We start from the raw sequence: 23000 nt of genomic DNA, 5'->3' as shown, positions 1-23000 counted from the left end.
GCTGTGATATTTCAGCTGCCCAGTGTCACTGTGGTAATTCGCACGAGTTCCTAGCGCCGTGCTACTCACTGTGTTTGCCGCTCTGCTCTCTCCTGTGTCATTCCACCACACTGAGTACCTCATACAGCATTTCCAACTCTACTACATATAACTGCTGTCTCCACCTAGCTATATGGAAGCGTGGCCAGATCCTGAAAGAATTTAACCTTGCTGTGTTCTGCAGGGTTTGGTTTCCACAGCCTATCCCCTACCAGCAGGGGATATATTAGGCTCCTCCTGCTGTTCCCTGCCCGAACTTAGGTTCCTGTTCTTGTCCGTCTCCAGCATTCAGTTTACTGCTTTTGTTTCATCTCTCCAGTTTGTCTGACCTCTCCACTCCTTACCTCGGCTTAGTTTTGTGAACTAGTGCTGCCTGCCCCGACTACTGACCGTCTGACTATGCTTCTGTCTTCGCCCCTCTGTGCTTCACTATCCTGCTTTGACCCGTGGCTCAGCTGCTGCAGGTCTGGGGACTGCCCTGGAGTGACACCTAGTAACAACCTGCTGCCAAGCCTATCCTCACTACCAGAGGGTCTAGTGAAAACCAGGTAGTCACTTAGTCACGCCCCTTCAGAGTGAGCCCAGCCCATGGCACAGTGGGTCCATACCCATCAACATCACCATCACATCCAGTTCATGCTCCTTTAGAAGCTCCTTTTATTTGCTGCTAAGGAAGTTCATACATTGCATGCCAGTATTCAATGTACGGGACTTCTCTCTAAGTTTCTCTACTCTAAACCCTGGTAGTCAGACAGGAAAGTTCCTGTACTCGTGGGGTCTTTTCAAGACAACGAATGACACTACATATGGCTGTATCAGTATAAACTAATCTCAGCACTACACAAACTATCTATGCAGCCGCAAGCGGTGGTGATTTTAAACCAAACAGTATACCATACCCTTGATGGTTTTTATTTGTGAAGCACTACTCCGCTACCCCTCTTTACAATTATATGACATTTTTCTTGCTGTTGTCTCCAGATTGGGCACATCTTCAGATGTCACTAATCTCAGCGCTCTTGGAGCAATATCTATTTTTATAATATATTTTATGACTATGCATATTTTATAACTTTGCCTGATACTCAAATTAAAAAAAGGTTTAGTTTAAGATGACAGATTTTTGTGTATATTCTTTGGCCAGCTGACAGGGTCACCAACTCTATACTTTTTCTATTCTCTGTCTAGATTAGATTCCATCAATAGGGGTAATACCGTTTCAACAAATAAGTCTGTTCACTGAATGATAAAAAGTTTTACAAACTTCCAATTCTGTATCAACTTTTAGTTTAAAACATCTCAGTTTGCAGTAGTTCAGAGAAAACCTTCATTTTTAAACTGTCCTGGTAATCAAATAGACACAAACGTGTTCTGCTTCTTACAAGACAGAACTTTGATAGTTTCTCCAAAATATTCCAGTTTAACATATTAATCAAGAAATCTTTGTAACCATCAATTTATAGCAACTCAAATAATCATGAAAAAATGGAGAACCAAGAGTCCATGCTACTATTTCATTAACATTTCATTAAAAAGGGGAGAGAAATATGGTAAATAGAAAAGCAAGTGGGCACACTTGCTGATTCAGTGAAAGATTCCAGAAAGGAGGCTGGAGATACTGCCAAGAACAACAGTGTCATATGTGTACAAAGGGAGTATCATCAAGTGACAATAATTATTAATTATGGTACTAGACAAAACTGCAATGAGGGCTATATCCACACATTATACAGCTATATTGTTTAGCAATTGATAAGTGGTTCTGTGGCACCCCTGGGGTCCGGTTGCCACAGTGGCATTGCCTCCCTCACAAGAGGTGATGCCATACCTGGAAGCAAGCAGGGGTCCCCTAGTCAGGTATACTAGCATGCAACACTTTCCGGGCTCCAGACTAGCAAGGGTAGCTCCTCCCCTTAGCAACTGAAATCTGGAGGAGGGGTTAGTTAGAGTTAGTGAGAGGAGTTGAAGTTAGGACAGCGAAGAGGAAAGACCTGGGGAGTGCAGCTGCATGGCAGCTCACCCCAGAGAGGAGTGTAGAAGAACCGGAGACCGGAGTCCAAGGTTGTGGGGCACTGAAGGCCCAGCAGCAGAAACCATAGGGCAGAAGACTGCAGGTCTCCTGGCCCCATCAGACGCCCGGAGGCTCAGCAGCACATAGGGCTCAGCACCGTCACGTGGGAGCGACACTCCAGGAAGGCCCGAGCTGCCTGCAATACGGGTGAGCACAAAGACGTTTTGCTCAGGGATGAGGGCCACAGCACAGCTATGAGCAGCAGGGCCAAAGAGATTAGCGCAAAGGGAAGGCCTCCAACTTCACCTGGCGAGGTGGATTCCCAACTTGCTTCCAGGCTGCCCGGACCTCTACTACCAGCTAGTACCCGTGCCCCGGTCTGCCTAACCACCGCAAGTAAAGATAAGAGGAAACCGCCATCGAGTTGTGGACTGGTTATTATCTGCACCATCCCCTGCACTACACTGCACGGCAACATCTATAACATCACCATTTCCTGCCCTGGAGCTGAGCTCTGCCTGTGGAGAGCTGTCCCAACTCTGCTGCGTCACCATCAGCTCCAGAGGATCTGCACCGCATCGGCGGCTCCATATAGCCACATACCACAGGTGGCGTCACGAACATTAAACTATAAAAACTATAATCCCCAAAAGTGTGGCTACACTAACCAAAACCAGGCAGGCCATGCAAGTGTCTCCAAAGGAAAGAATCCAGCTGGCTTCCAGTCCAGAGAAGGATTCCACCGACCAGAGGGAGGAACAGCGATCACTACGACCAGGACGGACAACCCATCTGCCGCCGCTGTCAAAAGGCGGGGCACTTCGCAAGATTCTGCGATTTAAAACGAGCAACCCCTGGGGCAGAGGGCTAACCCCCAGGAGTAAGACGACCAGGCCCACAAAGCTGGTGAGACAAGTATGTGGGAGGACGACTGGTCCTACCCGTCATGCTTGATGGCATCCCGATGAACGCAATGCTGGACACTGGTTCCCAGATGACAACGATGCCATATATCCTTTTCAAATGATACTGGACTGATTCAGACATTACCCGCAGTCCAGATGAACATCTTAGCATCTGTGCCAGCAATGGTCAGCCCTTGCCTCAGGTGGGGTATAAAGAGGTGACCATAAAAGTTGGCCGAGTAGAATTGCAATCACAAGGAATGATTATTGTTGATATTGATCGCTGAGAAAGTCATCCTATGATAACTATAGGCACCAATGTGATAGAGAATTGTCTTGGGGAAATTATTCTTTTGTTGCAACAGGTCGCAGAGACTGACAGTTCCAGTCAGCAGCAAGTTCTGCAGAAGGAAATCAGAGCCCTGATGAAAAGACAACAGGTAGCGCTATCTAGAGGAGATAGAGCTAACCGCTTTCCATCGTCACGGGGTCACCCAGTGCTCCCACTGTGTGAGGGACAAGTGCTCCACCAACAGAGAGGCCACGTTCAACCCATTGCCCCACCATGGATGGGCAGAGATGCAGGATAGCGACCTGGCTGTCCGCCTGGTAAAGGAGTTGCTGACACAAGCTGACTCGCACCCTGATCCAGATGCTCCACAGGAGGCCCAATAGTTGTGGAAGGAGAAGGGCAAACTGTTCATCTACGAGGGAAAGCTGTGTCGAAGAAGTATCAACTCCTGGACACACAAACTGGTTTAGCAGGTGGTAGTCCCGAGGCAGGATGCCCCAATGCTCTTAGCAGCGTACCACGATGGAGCAGGACACTTCGGGTGGAAGAAGTTGGAAGTCCTGCTACGTGAGCGATTCTACTGGGTTGGCATGAGGAAAGCAATCGAGAGATGGTGTCGAGAATGTGGTCCATGCAACCTGAGAGGGAAAGACCGTGACAGCCAGAGGGTTCCCCTGCAGCTCATAATCACCAAACAACCACTTGAACTGGTAGCCTTGGACCACGTGAAGCTAGCCCCAAGCCGGTCAGGCTATGTCTACGCTCTCACCATAGTAGACCACTACTCCAGGTTCTTGGTAGTAGTGCCAATGAAAGATCAGACGGCTCAGACGGCAGCCAAAGCGTTTCAACAACACTTTTGTCGCCCGCACGGTTACCCTGAACGAGCGCTGACCAACCAAGGTCCAGCCTTTGAAGCAGAAGTGTTCCAGGAATTCTGTAACTTGTAAGGCTGCAATAAAATAAGAACGACGCCGTATCATCCCCAAACCAACGAATTGTGCGAGAAAATGAACCAGGTGGTAATAGACCTGTTGAAGACGTTGCCCTTGAAGAACGTAGCCTGTGGCCAGAGAAGTTACCAGATTTGGTGAACCTATATAACCACATCCCATTGACTTAGACATGGGAGTTTTAACACCAGAGATGACATCACCAGATGCAGATTGGGATACAGAGCGGCAGCAACAATACCGCAAGGTGCAAGAATGTGTGGAGAGAAGTTTGTCCCAGGCGAAACAGAAGCAGGAGAAAACTTACAATCAGCACGCACCTGCAGTTCCCTTATCACCTGGAGAACAGGTACTTAAGAGGAAGAGAAAAGTCCATAAATTAGATGGCCAGTGGGAGGTTGAGTCATACACCGTCTTACCTTCAAATTTCGATAACACCAAGGTGTGCCTCATCAGTAAAGATGGAGGAAAAACTTCAGCGGCAGTCTCAAAAGACCACCGGAAGATATGCCCTGAACAGTTGAAACACAAAGAAGAAGACCAAGACAGCCCTCAGCCCATAGAAAAAGTGGAGGAAACGGTCCAGACAGTCCTTGGAGCATTTCCCCGGTCTTCGACGCAGGTGAACAGAGCAATTGTGGTATCAGTCCTGACCTTTCTCCAAGTGGCCTCACTGGAAGCTGCAGAGGCTCCAGAACAGCAGAGAGACCATTCGGCCCCAGAGACAGATGCTTCATCAGCAGCAGATCAGGAAAATTTACCTCTGCTAGCAGTGAACCTGTCGTACCCAGGGTGAGCCAAAGAATTCGTAGGAGATTTCCCAGCCTACTGGTGTTACCTCAGACTTCCCATAGTGTAGTTCACACTGAACCCACCACACCAGGGGTAGACACTAGGGACCAGGGTAGGTCAGTGACTACAAATGTACTACGTAGATCGACCTGAAGTACTAAAGGTCAGCTAACTGCCTGCTGGAGGAACTAAAGTGTATATTATATATAGTTGTAACCGTTAAATAATCTTGGATATATATAGTTGTTAAATTTATGGACAATCGGACCACAGGACTAGGTATGGTCAGGACAATATTGAAAATAGTAAGTGGCCTTGAAAATAAACCGCAGGCGTGGCCGAAGACCAGGCCCAATGACAGAGTGCCCTGAAGCCACGCCCAGAGACGATACACAAAGTGGGTTGATGCGGTTCCCACCAGCCAAATTTCAATTATCCGGTAAAAGACAATCCCCGAATTGTGGCATAAAGACTAAGCGCCGCAGTGACTGCTATAAGTTTTTGGTTGGGTTTTTTGTCATTTTTAACTTTGTAAACTATTTATAATGTGAATTGTTAATTCAAAAAGGTATCCTCAGTCCGGGAGTACTGAATTTAACTAGGGGGGAATGTGGCACCCCAGGGGTCCGGTTGCCACAGTGGCATTGCCTCCCTCACAAGAGGTGATGCCATGCCTGGAAGCAAGCAGGGGTCCCCTAGTCAGGTATACTAGCATGCAACACTTTCCTGGCTCCAGACCAGCAAGGGGAGCTCCTCCCCTTAGCAACTGAAATCTGGAGGCGGGGTTAGTTAGAGTTAGTGAAAGGAGTTGAAGTCAGGACAGCAAAGAGGAAAGACCTGGGGAGTGGAGCTGCACTGCAGCTCACCCCAGAGAGGAGCGTAGAAGAACCGGACACCGGAGTCCCAGGTTGTGGGGCACTGAAGGCCCAGCAGCAGAAACCGGAGGGCAGAAGACTGCAGGTCTCCTGGCCCCATCAGACGCCCGGAGGCTCAGCAGCACCTATGGCCCAGCACCGCCACGTGGGAGCGACACTCCAGGAAGGCCCGAGCTGCCTGCCATACGGGTGAGCACAAAGACGTTTTGCTCAGGGACGAGGGCCACAGCACAGCTATAAGCAGCAGGGCCAAAGAGATTAGCGCAAAGGGAAGGCCTCCAACTTCACCTGGTGAGGTGGATTCCCAACTTGCTTCCAGGCTGCCCAGACCTCTACTACCAGCTAGTACCCGTGCCCCGGTCTGCCTAACCACCGCAAGTAAAGATAAGAGGAAACCACCATTGAGTTGTGGACTGATTATTAACTGCGCCATCCCCTGCACTACACTGCACAGCAACATCTATAACATCACCATTTCCTGCCCTGGAGCTGAGCTCTGCCTGTGGAGAGCTGTCCCAACTCTGCTGCATCACCATCAGCTCCAGAGGATCTGCACCGCATCGGCGGCTCCATATAGCCGCATACCGCATGTGGCGTCACAAACATTAAACTATAAAAACTATAATCCCCTTTTATTGACCGCCTTGGGTCACGGACCGGGTCACTGCCACCGTGACATCCCCTGCACCGACCGGCCCGGCACCAAGTACCCCACGGCCAAGGGGACGCGTCAGTTCCATGCCAAATGCAGAGAAAAAAAAGACATACATAAAAATCCAATTCAATACTGGCTATACAATAATATACAGAAACTCCATTTGTAAATTATAAAGGGTAAATACCCATTACTTGTGTCCAAGCAGCATACCAGCCTAACGCCCCAATGCACATTTCACGTGTGTTGCTTCTTTAGGGGGTGTGAGAGCTTTGAGAGCTGTACTGTAAAGACCCCCATACACAGGTTGACCAAAGAGTGATCGATAATACGCACAGAGCAATTAGTAATACGTTCATACTGAGCACATAAAGTATCATTGTTCGCGGCAGCACATGTGCTGACTACACAGAACAATGTGCTGAAAAAGAATTATGATTTTTAATAGTATTCAGAGTATATACAGAGGAGGAAGATTTTAGCAAAAGCAGTTATAAGTCTCATTCAGATGTCCATTTTTTTGTGTGTATGTGAAATACTGATCAATTTCTATTAGTGTACTGGACCAGATTTTCATCTGTGTTTGGCCAGTGTGTCCATCGGTTTTCTTGCATGCAAAAATAACTGATGAAGATTTCTGAATCTTCTTCTATCAAGCAAACATGAAAAACAGCACAGCTCTGCTCCCTTTGCCCCGGTCCGCTGAAGTGTCTTGTGCTCCACATCAGGCTTTGCACGTGGCCTTGCATGCTCCCATGTGATTTTCTACCTAGGCCTATATAAGGCCTACCAAGACACACACCTGTGTCTTAGTATTGAGACTTCATTGTTTGTAAGGCTTTTCATTTTTTTGTGCAACCTGTCGGCGGTCTTCAGGTTGTCTCCTGGCTGCCTGCAGCTTTTAGTTCTTCAGCTACCTGTCTGCCTGTGGCTTTCTGTATCTCTGCAACCTGTCTGCAGTCTCCAAAACATCTCTTGGCTGCCTGCGACGTCCAGTTCTTCAGCTACCTCTCTGCCTGCGACTTTCAGTACCTGTGCAATCTGTATGTGGTCTCCAGGACAACTCCTGGCGGCCTGCGGCTTTCAGTACTTCAGCTACCTGTCTGCGGCTTCCAGTAACTCTGCAACCTGTCTGCTGTCTTCAGGACATCTTCTGCCTGCGGTTTCTTGTATCTCAGCTACCTATTTCCCACGTGCTTCAGCTGCCTGCGGTACCGACGGCCATGGCTGGTGTGTCCACCCAGACCATGGGCTTGGAGAATCCACCTCACCTACTGAGAGCCAAATAAGTGTTTTGTCAAAGTTTTTAACTCACCCATAGTTTTGAATGGTTGAGTAATGTGTATAAAAGAGAGAAGGGTCGCTCAACTGTTTGATGTCGGGTGCTCTGAAGTAATAATATCCAGAATAAGTAGAGAAACTTCAGCACTCCAAATGTGATGCAAATAAAATTTATTGAAACCCCATATGGCAAAGCAGATGTCAAGAAGACCAACGTTTCGACCCCAAGGGGTCTTTATCAAGGTATGTCTATATAAAAAAATAATCAAAATCAGAAAACAATTCATAAGAAAAACAACATAAAAAATGAAAAAACATGGCTGGGGAAAGATGGACCTTGAGCATACCATGGTATAATAATATAAATCTCAAACGTCAGTCATAAAGATCTGATGATGCAATACATGTAGAAGAGCAGTATCAAAGTATGTAACATCAAAATATACAGTAGACGGAGTTTAAAGGAGAGCCCTCAGCGGGTGAGGGTATCCCTCAATGTTCAGACATAATAAGGACAGCATATTGGTAGGGTCAGTGAAGTTCACTAATAATAATAAACCTACGCCAACATTTTTATGGCGAACTTCGAGGATAAATTTGTGTACACCCATGCCCTTTTTCAGAAATGTGCTTAGCATTGGAAATGCTTTATTGGGGATATTTTTCGGATTTTTGTGAGCACGAACGAAGAATTATCAGTTTTCTTCCAGGATCTTAACACCCGAGTTCCTAACCTGACCTTTACCAAACACCAAGACGGACATTCCATTCATTTCTTGGACACACTCATTGCGCTAACAGACACTGGATCACTCGAAAGCGATCTGGCAAAGGCTACCCAATAAAGGGGTTCTTTACGTGTGATTCATCCTATGTGGTGTATTTTATCAAGTGTCCGTGCGGTCTCGGATATGTTGCGGAGGCCACCCAGCATATCCGAGAGCGCATATCGCAGCATAAATCCAAAATCAGCACTATGCTACCAATCCCAGCCCATTTTAGCGCTATGGCCCATACCATGTCCCAGTTGAAATATCAAGAAATTGACCAGATCCTTCAGGGCAGGAGAGGAGGCAATCAGGTCAAAAGGCTAAAGGAACGTGTATCCTTATTCCCTATGGGTCTTAATAGGGTATATGAGGTATAACATGTTATGTTCTGCAACTAAGAACGAAGGAATAGGAGGGAGAAGCTGTCCCTGCACTGAGACTCAGCTTTAACCCTACGCTGGGATGGGTGCCCTATTCCTTGTGAATAGCCCCACTGAAGATCGAGCACTTAACTCAAACGAAGACCTGAAGGAAGGGGAAAGGGTGTCCCTAAAAGATCTAAGGACTGGGAGCAAAAACAGGTGACCTCCTAAAAGATAAGTTAGTTTCAGAAACTAAGATAAAAGGAAACAAAACTGGTGGAACAAGAAGTCCCAGGATACCAATTGTACCAAGCACAAAGAACTAACAAGGCAACTTAGCCAGAGCACAAGAGTAACAACACTGATGTCCAGCGAGGAATGGGAGACAGGTGCTGAGTAACAAAGAGTGAGGAGATTACGTGACCAAGACACCCAGCACCAGAGGAAAAGACTAGAAGCCAGCAAACCACAAAAAGATGGTTGAAAAGTAAAACAACATCAATTCTAACACAACATTGATGTCTGTGAATGTCTGTCTGTGAACACCTGAATATTATGTGTCTTAAATATTATGTATTCTGTTTATTGCTGTATATTTATTTGGCTCTCCCCTTTCCTTTTCTTACAGATTACTCATTAGAGTTCCCCATTTCATGCACAGCATATGGTGCTTTACATTATAAGAACCTTCATCTGTGGTTTCATGCACAGCGCATGGTGCTTCACATTATAAGAACTTTCATCTGCGTTGGATCACTCTGGCTTAATTACAGTTTACTTAGCCTTCCTTCCCTCTCCTTTCACTCCCTGACCCCCGCATTCTCTCCTCCCTAACACGGGGAAATGTTTTCAAACCTGCGCATGTGCAGGCCAGCCACCGGATGTTCCACACTCACACCGGAAGCACCATTGGCGCACCGCAACATAGGGTATTTAAGGAGGGTTCCTAGCTCCACCTGACACCGGCATTATACACCGCACCATCGATCCTGAAGGCACCCCACTAACAGCAGGTATGTTTGTCTCTGTGGCACAAATTTGGCAGATTTGGCTGTTTCCCTGTGTTATGTCTGTCAACACCCTGTTCTAAGCCATCACTATACTTCCCCCTCTATTCCTCCTGGGAAAATGACCATAGGTTTATTATTATTAGAGAACTTCACTGACCCTACCAATATGCTGTCCTTATTATGTCTGAATATTGAGGGATACCCCCCCCCCCCCCCGCTGAGGGCTCTCCTTTAAACTCCGTCTACTGTACATTTTGATGTTTCATACTTTGATGTTGCATACTTTGATGCTGCATACTTTGATACTGCTCCTCTACATGTATTGCATCATCAGATCTTCATGACTGCCATTTAATATTATTATACCATGGTATGCTGAAGGTCCATCTTGCCCCAGGCATGTTTTTTTGTTTTTTTATGTTGTTTTTCTTATAAATTGTTTTCTTATTTTGATTGTTTTTTTGTATAGATATATCTTGATAAAGACCCCTTGGGGTCGAAACGTTGGTCTTTTTGACATCTGCTTTGCCATATGGGGTTTCAATAAATTTTATTTGCATCACATTTGGAGTGCCGAAGTTTCTCTACTTATTCTGAGTAATGTGTATAATCTGTGACTAGGATCAAAACCGGACTATATCCGAGCACGCTCGCCCATCACTATTAAAGATGCATTTACATCAACTGACCAATGTTACTAAACGACAGCCATTCAGTTCAATCAGAGTGATATAAGTTGCCTTGTCCTTGTTAAAACTTTTTCCTTATCTAACAAGAAGATTTTGTAAGCAGGTCATTTTGCAGAAGGGCTGAAATTCAGTGGAAATGTTTTTTTGCGATTAAGTTAATTTTCATGGCAAGGAATGACTTTGCAATTTTTTGAAATACATCTAATCACTCTTCATAACAATCTACAGTTAAGGGGATTTTCCCCTTTCAGATAATGTTCGGCCCTCACTGCAGTTTGTTAAAAAATAACAAACCACAATGTACTTACGTTTCCGGGTCCAACGCTGAGTCTCTGGTGCTCTTCCTGGTATCTGACCTGACATTAGCTGCAGCACTGACCTCGCATCAATAGCATGGCAGCCAATCAGTGAGCTCAGCGGCTCTGAAGATGTTCCAAGTTGATGCGCTAGACTCACTTATTGGCTACTGTACTTTCAACGTGACATCAGCTCTGCAGCCAATACTGGACACTGGGAGCAGCACCAGAGATTCAGTGTTGAACTAGGGGATTTTGAGTACAATGTGGTTTGTTATTATTTAACAAACTGAAGCTGCGGCAGAACATTGATTGAAAAGGGACAACCCCTTTAATGCATATTGCTACTCTAAAAACTCAAGCAGCAAACCTTAAGAAAACGAAAATTTGTGTTAGTCTCAAATCTTTTGGCCACAACTTTTCAATGGCCGCGATTCAGTAACACTGGTGTTTCGCATGCCATTCCTAATGAAAAAAGAGTTGGAAGAAGATGCCTTTTAGAACTGTCATGCTCCCCCGACAGAAATGTTACTCTAGCCAGGGGCTGGCACACATTTCTGGTGCAAAGAATTATGATGAGTTGGCCTTGTCTCATCATACCCCAGCTACACCCACTTTAGAGGAACTGGTCAGGACTTATATAAAAAGTTACAACATTTTAGAGCAATTTTGAATTGCACAAAAAATCAGGAAACATTTCAAGAAGTTTTATGCTAGGATATTGTTGAAAATTTCTTTGTGAATTTGGGCCAAATTGTTTTCTCTTTTGGAATTGGCAATTGTAGCTACTGCTTGGTTGCAGCGGTCACGTGCCTGTCCCATCCAGAGGATGAAGTTCCGAAAGCATCGGTCAAGAGCCGAAAACCGGTTTGTGATTTGAAGACTTCTAATAAAGGTATCTCCATACTTGCTATGTTATCACCTTGCTTCACAGGGCAACACTCTCTAGCAATATAGATTACACTTAACCTGCTCAACTCCCAAATAGGTAAGAATTTGGTGCTGCCTCCTGCTTCATAGGTGAGTGTGTGTATCCCTCACACCACCAGATAATTAACTACCAGAGTGCCACCATAACCTCTCCTTCTGTAAATAAGAGACATGGACAGCATCAGAAAAGTAGTGTTGAGATTGGAAAGGTAAAAATATACAGTACATTTTTTTTTTCTTGCCTTGTTTTTTAAACAATCATTAGTAGACGGCCCCTTTAAACCAATACATGCACAAAACTGATATAAGGCATCAGAACCAAAACACTCTGATCATAAAGAAATCAAAAGATAAATCTAAATTGCTATGTATTATACAAACATAAGAGTTAAAGACTTTGAAACATTACCTGTAACTGTAAGTCTGCATCTGAGTCTTCATATATGCGACGAGCGATTCCTGAATTTTCTAATGCTAACTTTTCCAGAAAAGGAAAATCAACACCATGGCCAAAACCAAGACTGTACAAGGTGTATTTCCCTTGAATAGCTTTCCTTACATTCTCTTGGATTTTTGAAGGGTTCGATTCACCTAAGAGTAAATAAAACATTCAAAATTTTCAACATTTTCATCTGTATTTCAAAAGAAATTATGTTTTTCAATGAAAGCAAAGAGTAAACATAAAGTGTCAAAACTGGCACTCTTGCAGTAGATTACATCAATCTTGTCACTGGTATTAATATTTTTTTTAGGGCCGCAGAAAAGAAAAAAACGCTAATCATTGTATCAGGGACCCAACGTGCATAGATTTCCTGTGTGGATAGAAGAGATGAAAGTGGAAAAAGGGAACACAGCATCTAGTAAGAAAAAGATTCCTGTATTATACTTTACTTTAATTCCTCAAAACAGTAAAAACAGTACATCTGAATACGAGCCTCATTTCATAACCAGTATATAATGTATATTATTTATTTTGTTTAGAATAGTTGTATAGTCATTTTTAGAACATACGCCATAGGATATGTAATATTTGCAACTTTTATAGCTTTAGTTATGTTATTTATTTACCCCAATTACAAAAAAGTCGGGACACTGTATAAACTTTAATGAAAACAAGAATGTAATGATTTGGAAATCTCTTATAGCCGTGTTTTATTCACAGCTAAACATAGAAAACAGATCAGAGGTGGAAAGTTAGACATTTTCCATTTCAGTTGAAAAAACTAACGCATTCAAAAATTGAAGGCAGTAACACAAAAAAGTTGGTACAGAGTTAGAAAAAAAGGTTGGAAAAGTAAGTGGTACTAAGAGCTGCCAGAGGAACTAGCAGGATTCAGAAAAGGCAGAGGAACAAGATATGTGATTGCTAACAATGGAAAAGGCCAAAGAATACAACAAAGACATCTATTTTTTTCTTCATCGACTACAGCAAAGCCTTTGACTGTGTTGATCAACTGAAACTTTGGAATGCCATGAAGGATATGGGTGTGTCGAACCATCTTATCAGCCTCATTAGGAACCTTTACATGGACCAAGAAGCAACAGTCCGAACGAAACACGGCGACGCTGCATGGTTCAAAGTAGAGCGAAGAGTCAGACAAGGCTGCATCCTGTCACCATTTCTCTTCAATTTATATGCAGAAAATATTTTCAGGAAGGCTGGCCTTGCCGAACAGAAAAAGGAATCAAAATTGCTGGACGAATTATCAACAATCTAAAATATGCAGAAGATATAACATTGATAGCAACAAGTGTAGATGAAGGACATATTACGGCGTGTCAAGATAGAAAGCTCGAACATGGGACTGCTACTCAATACAAAGAAGACAAAGATATTGACTACTGACAGGTATGATTGGGACACATTTGAGATGAACGGCGGTGAACTGGAAGTTGTACAGGACTTCCACCTACTTCAATGATCGCTCAACAATGCGACAATGACACCGGAATTCAATAGGAGAATAGTTATGGGCAAATTAACACTGAAGTCACTGGACAAGGTCTTCAAATCGAGGAACATTTCACTGGCAATGAAGACACAGCTTGTACATACATAGGTGGATTATAATGAGGGCAATCTGGGCTACCGCCCGGGGCCCTAAGGCTCCAGGGGGGACTGGGGCTCCGGGGGGTCCATGGCCAGATTGCCCTCATTATAATATGTGCAGAGCTGTGGCACATACCGGCAGTCAGAGGCGGGGTGGCCCCCGGACCGCTCCCCCAGCAGTGGCGCACGGCCGCTACTTCTTCTTCGGCCGGGCTAGCACTGCACCTGTTAACTTCCCTGTGTGCTGGCCCGGCCGCGTCACTGCTAGGAGACACGGCCTTGTCTGCTAGTGTGACGTCACGCAGTGTGCGCTGCACTGCTGCACCGGAGAGGAGCTGGAGGACTGGAGCCGAGCCGGGGGATGGTGAGTGTGTGTGACAGTGTGTGTGTGTGAGAGTGTGTATGAGTGTGTGTGTGATTGAGTGAGTGAGTGTGTGTGTGCAGGCAGATATCATTGTGTGATGTCTGTTTATATGTATTTTTGTGTTTCAAATGTGTTTATGCGTGTATGTATATGTCTGTATATGTTTGTGTGTGTGCGTGACTGCGTGCGGCCTTCCGCTGTGTATAGATGGCGTCGTGCGGCCTTCTGCTGTGTATAATGGCGCCATGCGGCCTCCTGCTGTGTATAGATGGCTACGTGCGCCCCCCTGCTGTGTATAGATGGCTACATGCGCCCCCCTGCTGTGTATAGATGGCTACGTGCGGCCTCCTGCTATGTATAGATGGCTACATGCGGCCTCCTGCTGTGTATACATGGCTACGTGCGGCCTCCCGCTGTATATAGATGGCTACATGCAGCCTCCTGCTGTGAATAGATGGCTACGTGCGGCCTCCTGCTGTGTATAGATGGCTATGTGCGGCCTCCTGCTGTGTATAGATGGCTACGTGCGGCCTTCTGTTGTGTATAGATGGCTACGTGCGGCCTCCTGCTGTGTATAGATGGCTACGTATGCTCAATATTAAGCCATGCAATTAATGTAAGGCTATGTTTCCACGATGCAGAAATGCTCCAGATTTGTTTTGAGCATTTCTGCTCTCCCTGGCAGAAAAAATGCATGCGGATTGTACATGCGTTTTTCCTGCCAGGGACAAGCGGATGTGAAGCGTTCTTCACATGCATTTCCGCATGCGGGTTGTCAAGTGCTTTCCAAGCGATTTTAGCATCACTTGGAAAAGTACTTGACAACTTGGTCACACTATATAAATCCATGCAACCGGCATGGATTTATATAGTGTGACCGTAAAATAATGGTAAAAAATAAATGTATACTTACCTTCTGATGGCCTGCCGACGTCAGCGGTCGCGTGACCCGTCACATGACTAAATGACGTCACCACAGGTCCTTTAGTCTACCGCGAGCTGCCGGCAAGCCAGGACGCATCGGATAAAGACACCGGGGACCATCAGAAGGTAAGTATAATATTTATTTTTTATGTTATTCTTTTTTTTACAGGTTCTATGGTACCCGGGTCCGGAGGAGAGTCTCCTCTTCACCAGACCCGGGTACCATCCGTACATTGAAACGCATGGATTCTGCATGTACAGATGCAGTGATGCGGATTCCATGCGTTCCAATGCAAGTCAATGGCGGTGAAAACGCAGCGCTTCCACAAAATAATTGGTAGTGCTGTGAATTTTTCCGCAATGATAATCCGCAGCGGAAATTTCCGCAGCATGTGCAAAGCACATGCGGATTATCATTGGGGAACAGGGCAGACCTTCTACCAAGCATTTTTTAAGCATTTCTGCAGCGGAATTGCCGCTGCGTAAACGCTTAAAAAACGCATAGTGGGCACACAGTTTAAAAAAAAATATTATAATTAATATATTAATATTGTGCCAAATTAATTTCACGTCAACTATCACATGATCTATCATAGGGGATAATGTGATATGTTATACATCATGTGTGTGTGTGTGGGGGGGGGGGCTGCACCTTCTAAACTGCCCGGGGCCCTTGCTACTCTTAATCCACCCCTGCGTACATAGTATGTTTTTTTCTGTAGTAACATATCAATGCAAAACATGGATGATAAAGAAACAAGACAGAAGAAGAATTGACGCCTTTGAAATGTGATGCTGGAGAAGGATGTTATCAATACCATGGATGGCAAGAAGAACAAATAAATCAATTTTGGAACAAATCAAGCCAGACATGTCAATTGAAGTAAGCTACAACTTGCCTACTTTGGACACATCATACGAAGAGAGCAATCACTGGAGAAGGAAATCATGTTTGGAAGAATAGAAGGATCAAGACGAAGAGGAAGACCAACAACCTGATAGCTTGCACAAGTTCGATCTTCTTGCAGATTGTTCATCCATCAAGTCGCCATGGCTCGAGATCGAGTTGAAGGCCATTAAAATAAATAAAAAATAAGAGATTTCCAAATCATTGCTGTCATGGTTTCATCATTTACTGTGGCCTAGGAACGCTGTGTTACAGACCAGTCCGTAGGATCTAGAGTGTACTGGACTGTCAGTATTGTGACTCAAAGCCCAACAATCCAATCTGATTTTGGGGCATGCTGGACTGTCAGCATTTTGATTGACAGTCCTGTTGCTCAATCTGGCTTAGCCTGTGGACATTCTTCCAGATACCTCCCATTCTTAATTAGTTGTTAGTTATTTAGCCGGCTAGCTATGAGCAGACCATTGTCAGCTGTAACTTTGTTCTGTGATGTGCGTGCTTAGCTCTGTGTCTGATTCCCTGATCTTGTTGCCAGACTTTGGATTTGACATGACTATTCATTTGTGCTATCTCTTTTGCTGTTGATGCTCTTTGATCTCAGGTACCTGAGCCTGGACTTGGCCTCTGACTATCCGTTTCTCTTATCCTCTTATCTTGACGTTCCCTCCTGGCATTTGACCCCAGACTGTTACTTGACCATGCATTTGTATTGCCCCCCTGTACTACAAGCCCTCCTGGTATCTGACCTCGGACCTCCTGACTACTCTGTCTCACGGCTTGTCCGTGAGTAGTGACTCAGCGTCACAATTGCATTCTTGTTTTCTTTTAATTTTGCACATAGTCCCAACTTTTTTGGAATTGGGGTTGTACATTCAAAAGCAAATATGCCATTTTGAGGCTTTTGCATCACTTTTATGTATAAATACTTGCCTAAGTGTGTCCAAGCAGTCTGAAGAAGGGGTACACAACTCAAAACATCTTATTATATGAGCAAATTAAATGATTATACCTCATTCTCCTTATCCATCTTTGATTCTTCTTGATCTGGGTATATGGCCCTAATGGGTTTTTTTCTTGTACCAATGCTGAGCCTTTCCATTAGGTAAGTTACCAATAGCTGTTCATTAGGAGTCCGAAAACCAGCAGCACCACCAATTAGCTGTTATCTGCTTCTGCCATGGTCAGAAATAAAACGACTATGGAGTGGCACACCGCAGCATATATTGCTTAGTGGCAACTCCCAGTTTCTGGACTTATTCCCTGTTCAAATGCGTAGGAGATTATCTGCAGTACTCAGGAGCCACCACTAAGCAATGTACGAAGCTGCAGTGTTCCACTCCATACATTGTCTATTCCAGGTATCAGACCCCGATTGATTTGAAATCAATATTTTAGTCCCAGCCACCTTTTTAATAGTATACTACCCTGAGCTGCTAAAATCGCCACAAAAGATGCCTACTGTATATACATTCACATTAACATCATTGTTCATAGGCTATGCCCAAAAAAATATCACAAAAAAGCAAAATGGAAAAACAAGCAACTTTGCAATTTAGTTCTTATTAAAAATACTCTGGGAGGAATTATTAATTCTATAGTTTACTGCTAGTTTCGAGGTTACGGGCCACCTCTAAAGTCTATCAGACGTGGCCAGTTTCCTAAGCCAGGGTGTGGACTGTATTGTCACGTTCCTGCCCCTGAAGACAACAATAGCATCATGTAAACTATGTCCTGCAGTTTTAAAATGTATTAGGTAATGTAAAGGTTATGCATAATGTGAGTAGTGCAGAATAAGTATAGGGTAAGCATTAGATTAGGAATTAGGACAGAAGTCAGAGGCATTGTAAGTGTAGTATGCTTAGTACTGTATATAGTAATGTAGTGCATAGTGTTATAAGATGCATAGTATTTGTAAGGGAAATCTGCCCAACAACAGGCTGCAGGGACAGATATAGATAAGTGTTGTGACTAGCCCAGAGGCGGGGGGGACTTAGTGATAGGACTGTACTTCCTGGATAGAGTTAGTTAGAGTTCCTTGAACAGTGTGACAAGGTCAAGTTGAAGGTGCAGTGGGCTGATAGCAGGAGGAGTACATATTGTTCTGCGCAGTATGAGGCCTTACCAAATTCCCTGCGGACATTCCTGCAATGTCTGGAGCTCAAGGCTCGATACAGGTGCTATGGAGAGAACCTCAACCCCTTCTGTACAGAGGAAGATGGACGTGGAACTGTGTGTGGAAAAGGTAATGGATCTCGGTAATACTGCAGAACTGGACTGGGAATCCCAGGGGGCTGACAGGAATAGTGAACGGGGTAAGGATAGTCCAGGTAAAGTGGAAAGAAAAGCTGAAAATGTACTGAATTACGGAAACAAGAAACTGAGGGTGCTATGCCCGACACTTCATGTAACAATCTGATGAATTTGAGCTGTCGAGTAAACTTCTGTGTGTTAAAATGAACTGGGTGTCCCCTGATCTGTGTGTGGTGGCTCCGGTAATTGAAGACGTGAAGACGGCTGAGGCCTGTGGCCTACAAGTGAGTGTGATGCACCTGACACATGACAGCACACTGGGTCTGGGACACAATTTTCCTGTAAAGTGCCAGGGCGACTTGGATCAGCAGCTCGACCACAGCTACCACCCACTGGCACCTTACACAAGGAGAGCGTGCTTGCAAGTTATTTGCTTTAAAGCTTGCAACCTCCTCTGAAGCTTGCTGACTCGTTGTAACGGGTATGCCAGATGTAACAGACAGTCGCCCTGCGGTTGGTTGCAGGAGATCCCTTCGTTTGGCATTACAGACATCTTTTTAGCTGTCTCACTCTAGGACCCAGGGGCTATCTCCCTCCAGCTCTAATTGACAATCAGGCTTGGGTGTTTAAATATTCTTGGTTGCTACACAGAGGTGCCGGTGATATTCACATGCTCCTTTGTGAAGGCTTGGAGCAAGTACAGATCTTACTTCCTCTCCGGTGCTAAGAGGACGTGTGTGCCATCTCTCTGAAGTCGACTCAAGCTAAGCTACTTCCCCCGTGTCTGTCTCCCCTTGCTGTCTTTAGTTGTCAGTGGGGATTGATTAGTGCGCATCCCCCCTTCCCTATCCAGGGCCAAGCGCTAGGGAAATACAGGGATAGGTTCCTGTGCAGCGACTGGTGAGGAACCAATATAGGGTCGGTAGGGGGAAAAAGGGTGATTGCAGATCAGCCTAGGAGGTCTCCACTTCACCCTTCCATAGTGTCTGGGCTCCCTTCTCCTTATCCCTTCATGTCGCACTTTGTCTTTACTACATTGCGTGACACTCTTTGGATCCAAACAGTTTCAGTGCCCCTGTGCTCCTCCAATGCTATAGAGGCAAAGCGGTCTCAGCTAGCAACATCGGAGAACACATGCCCCTGTTCCAAACTGTCAATCTTCAGGGCCACACCACTCCCCCGGCAAGTAGAAAGCCAGGAGGCAGAGAAGTAGAATGTTCCTGAAGGAAGAAGATGAGCACACTACTTTAATATGTACGGTATGAATTTGATTGTGTCATGCATTTAGACCTTGGCTTTCAAAACTATCCCATAGTACTCTGGATTCAAAACCTTCTGTTTGTGGTCACCCTCTCTCCGAGCAGTGCACCTTGTCTATACCACAAACAGATTAAACTTGATGTATCTACACCATCTTGTTGTGTGAAACGACAGGATACCAGAAATGTGGACGTCATTAGGGTTACTTGAATCACTCAAGAATCTTCTCAAATGCACTTTCAGGGGGTGCAACATGCCTGAGCCTGTAGCAATGTACGTATATAAGAAAGGTGGTATTAAAATTTATAGAAAAACTATTTGCCTGTGTTTAGATGGGAAAGCATTTATTGTTGTCATACTTGTAAAAGCCAGAATATAACAAATAAGATGGTTTACACTTTCTCTCCATGTCTACAAAAATTCTGAATTCTATACCCATTCTGCAGATATGTGATTGGCGAGTGTGCTGTTTCTTTTTCTGATTACTAAAAAAAACTATGCCAGCATAGATCCCAGGGTTGGCGGTCACCAAGATACTGCAAGTACATCAATTTCCATTATCTCTTTCAAGTCTGGTACAAAATAGATAAGTATTTAGTGACAATAGATCTGTAACATCAATACATCTGTAAATTACCCACTGTAGGTCACAAAGGTCGTTTTCTCATTCTGTTTGTCTCTCCTTCTATTATCATCTTGTCTTTGATGAAGAGATCATATGTATTCAATCATGTGCTCTGGAATGGACTTCATTCAAGAAAGCTGGAGCATACCCTTGGGCTCACAAAACATTCAAAAAGTTTGAGACTAAGATTCAAAACCCATAATATCTGTACAGCTACTGTGTGTCTCAACCTAACCCACTACTTATAGGGTATTTACTGTTTAACTACTTTCGGACCGCCCAGTTACTTAAAATGTCAGACTGATCAACATATTACTCTACAGTATCCTTTTACCCACCGACTCAATGATGTTGAGGTTATGTCTCTTGGTTTCCATAGCATCACATCAAGGCCCGAATTTCCGTGGTTGACCACTGCATCTACGGTCCTCAACGTTACTTAAATTTTGGTGATTCATCAAACCAGCATATCTTGAAACCCCGGTTTGCTTGGAAATCTTTGCCTGGCACCTAAGAGAGATCTTGCTAATGCAGTATAACTACCTTGTGTCTTGTTGCTGTGCTCGGTCTTGCCATGATGTATTATCTGTGACATTGAACTGTCTTCCACTTTTGTAGAAGATTTCAGCTGTTCCTCACGCAAGTTTAAGGCGTCTATTCGTCCTGTTTCTGTTTCAGCTGAAACATCAGCTTTTTCTGTTGCAGCTAACAGGGTTGTCAACTATCTGGACAACTCCTTTTTAAACTAAGCAATCCCCCTTGTAAAAAAAACAAAAAAACAAACAATAATAGATAATTAAGTCTCCCACCGGTGCCGGTCCAGGAATGTCAGTGCTGGGTATCGTGTAGCATTGGTATGCCATGTGAGCCCTGCAGGCAATCAGTGACTTCAATTGGGTTGCTGTGCTCTCACTTCCCTTGGATAAACTTCAGAGAAGTGGAAAAAGTAAGAGCACATCAGCCCAATAGCAGACACATGGCATAACAATGTCACACGGCCTTTGATACACTCAATGTCAATATAAATGGAACGGTGCTGGTGAGGAGGCGAGTATTTGTTATTTTTATTTTACAAGGGGAACTACTTCATTCAAAAAGGGGCTGTACATCTAGCGGCCAACCCCTTGAACAGTGTTTCAACCAACATATGAAAATTATGATCATTATCCCCTGTTTGGGGATTGGTTACTCTTACACCTGAGTATAATAATCTTCGACAGCTGTACCATCATGTACACAAAGTCTTGTGCTCTGGTCATTACCAGCAAACCTTAGCTAGGCAAACTGAATAAGATTGATTCGTAACAAGGATTGGGACAAATTAGGCAGCAAGCGGCCAGTAAGTACATATAGTTGATATGTTCAAAGAAGAAAAACAGGAAAGTGAAAAAATTTGGCTGACTTTAACAAGGGCCAAATTAAGGATTAGGTTGAGTCTCTCAAGGGCCAAATTGTGATGACTTGACAGATGAGTCAATGTTTCTCGCAAAATGGAAGGCTTGTGAGGTACCCCATATACCTACCAAAAGTTGTCCAAGGAAGGACTAACCTTAGTGATAAGTGCAGACTAGCCAGTTCTGCAAATGGTTATAATGCTGCAGCTTGACGATTGTACAGGCACAGAAGCCGTGCCTGGTGAGATCAATGTGAGGGTTTAATTTAACGGGCAGACAAATGTTTGCAGAAACAGACAGGGCAGTTGCACTCACTCTCCCTGATTGTGTAATCATGTAGATGATACAGTCAGTAGTCAGCAGTGACTGTGCAATTTAGAGGGTTGAGAGAGCTCCCTCTTTCACTCCATTGCCCCCTTCCTCACCTTTCCATGACACAATCACAGTCTCCAATATGAAAGCCAGGTGCTGGCGCTATCTTTGCCACCACCACAAGTCACAATACTAATGCACTTGAACTGTAGGTGTTGATACAGCGAAGCTAGGCAAACCGGATGGCACATGGAACAGTGAAGACAATTGGTAGTTAAGCACATGGTTGTAGCTGAGCTGCATGAGTACACTGCACTGAAGAACAACATTTCTGAGCTGGTAGTAAGGTACCTGATTGTAGTTTAGTGGAAGTGTGTACAGCACTCTGGAAGAGCAAGCTGAGTTGTTAGTCAGGCACCTGGTTGTAGTCGAGCTGGAGGTGTGTACAGCACTCAGGATAACAGCAGTGCTGAGTTGATTGTCAGGTATTGTAGCAGAGCTGGATGTGTGTGTGTGGCACCCCAGGGGTCTGGTTTCCACAGTAATAGCAGTATTACGTCTGTGAGCAGGTGGGAGGTCTCCTGGGCAGGAATCCTAAGCATGCCACACCTCCTGCCCAGTCCTGGGAGGGGAAGAACTTCCCCTATATAAACTGGGGCTGAAGCAGGGTTAGAGAGAGGAGTTCCAGACAGAGACGGAGTCTGGTCTGGACACGCAGGAACAGGGACAGATAGACCTCAGGAGCTCTGTAGGAGCCAAGGAGAAGCGCCAGGGGCTGGAGCTGTGCAGAGCTCGCCCTGGGAGAAGGTACAAAAACCGGACACAGGAGTCCGAGGCTGTGGGGACTAAGATATACCCAGCAGCAGAATCCATCCGGCAGGGGATTCCAGGTCCTCTGGCCATAAAAGCCCGGAGGCTCAGTCACAACGAAGGGACCAGCACCGCCATCCCAGAGCGGAGGCTAACAGGAGGCCCCAGGTCACCAGCCATACGGGTGAGCACCACACGGTATACCCAGGGACGTGGGCTACTTGTAACCGCCGAAAGCAGGGTA

General features: G+C 44.9%; 1 protein-coding gene across 10 annotated transcripts in view; it reads right to left on the bottom strand.

The window, feature by feature from the left end:
• LOC141157339 (inter-alpha-trypsin inhibitor heavy chain H3-like) overlaps positions 1–23000 on the bottom strand; it is a 148748-nt gene that overhangs the window by 68535 nt on the left and 57213 nt on the right. For all 10 annotated transcript variants that reach the window (XM_073644449.1, XM_073644450.1, XM_073644451.1 and 7 more), the window contains one exon: positions 12270–12451. In XM_073644449.1, the coding sequence (XP_073500550.1) occupies positions 12270–12451 (182 nt within the window). The remainder of the gene's footprint in view (positions 1–12269; positions 12452–23000) is intronic.

Source organism: Phyllobates terribilis, unplaced genomic scaffold (assembly GCF_046119375.1).
Source record: "Phyllobates terribilis strain yellow unplaced genomic scaffold, ASM4611937v1 Scaffold_8__6_contigs__length_399053987, whole genome shotgun sequence".
Taxonomy (NCBI): Eukaryota; Metazoa; Chordata; class Amphibia; order Anura; family Dendrobatidae; genus Phyllobates; species Phyllobates terribilis.
Note: the sequence above shows the minus strand (reverse complement) of the source record. Positions and strands in the feature narration are given on the sequence as shown.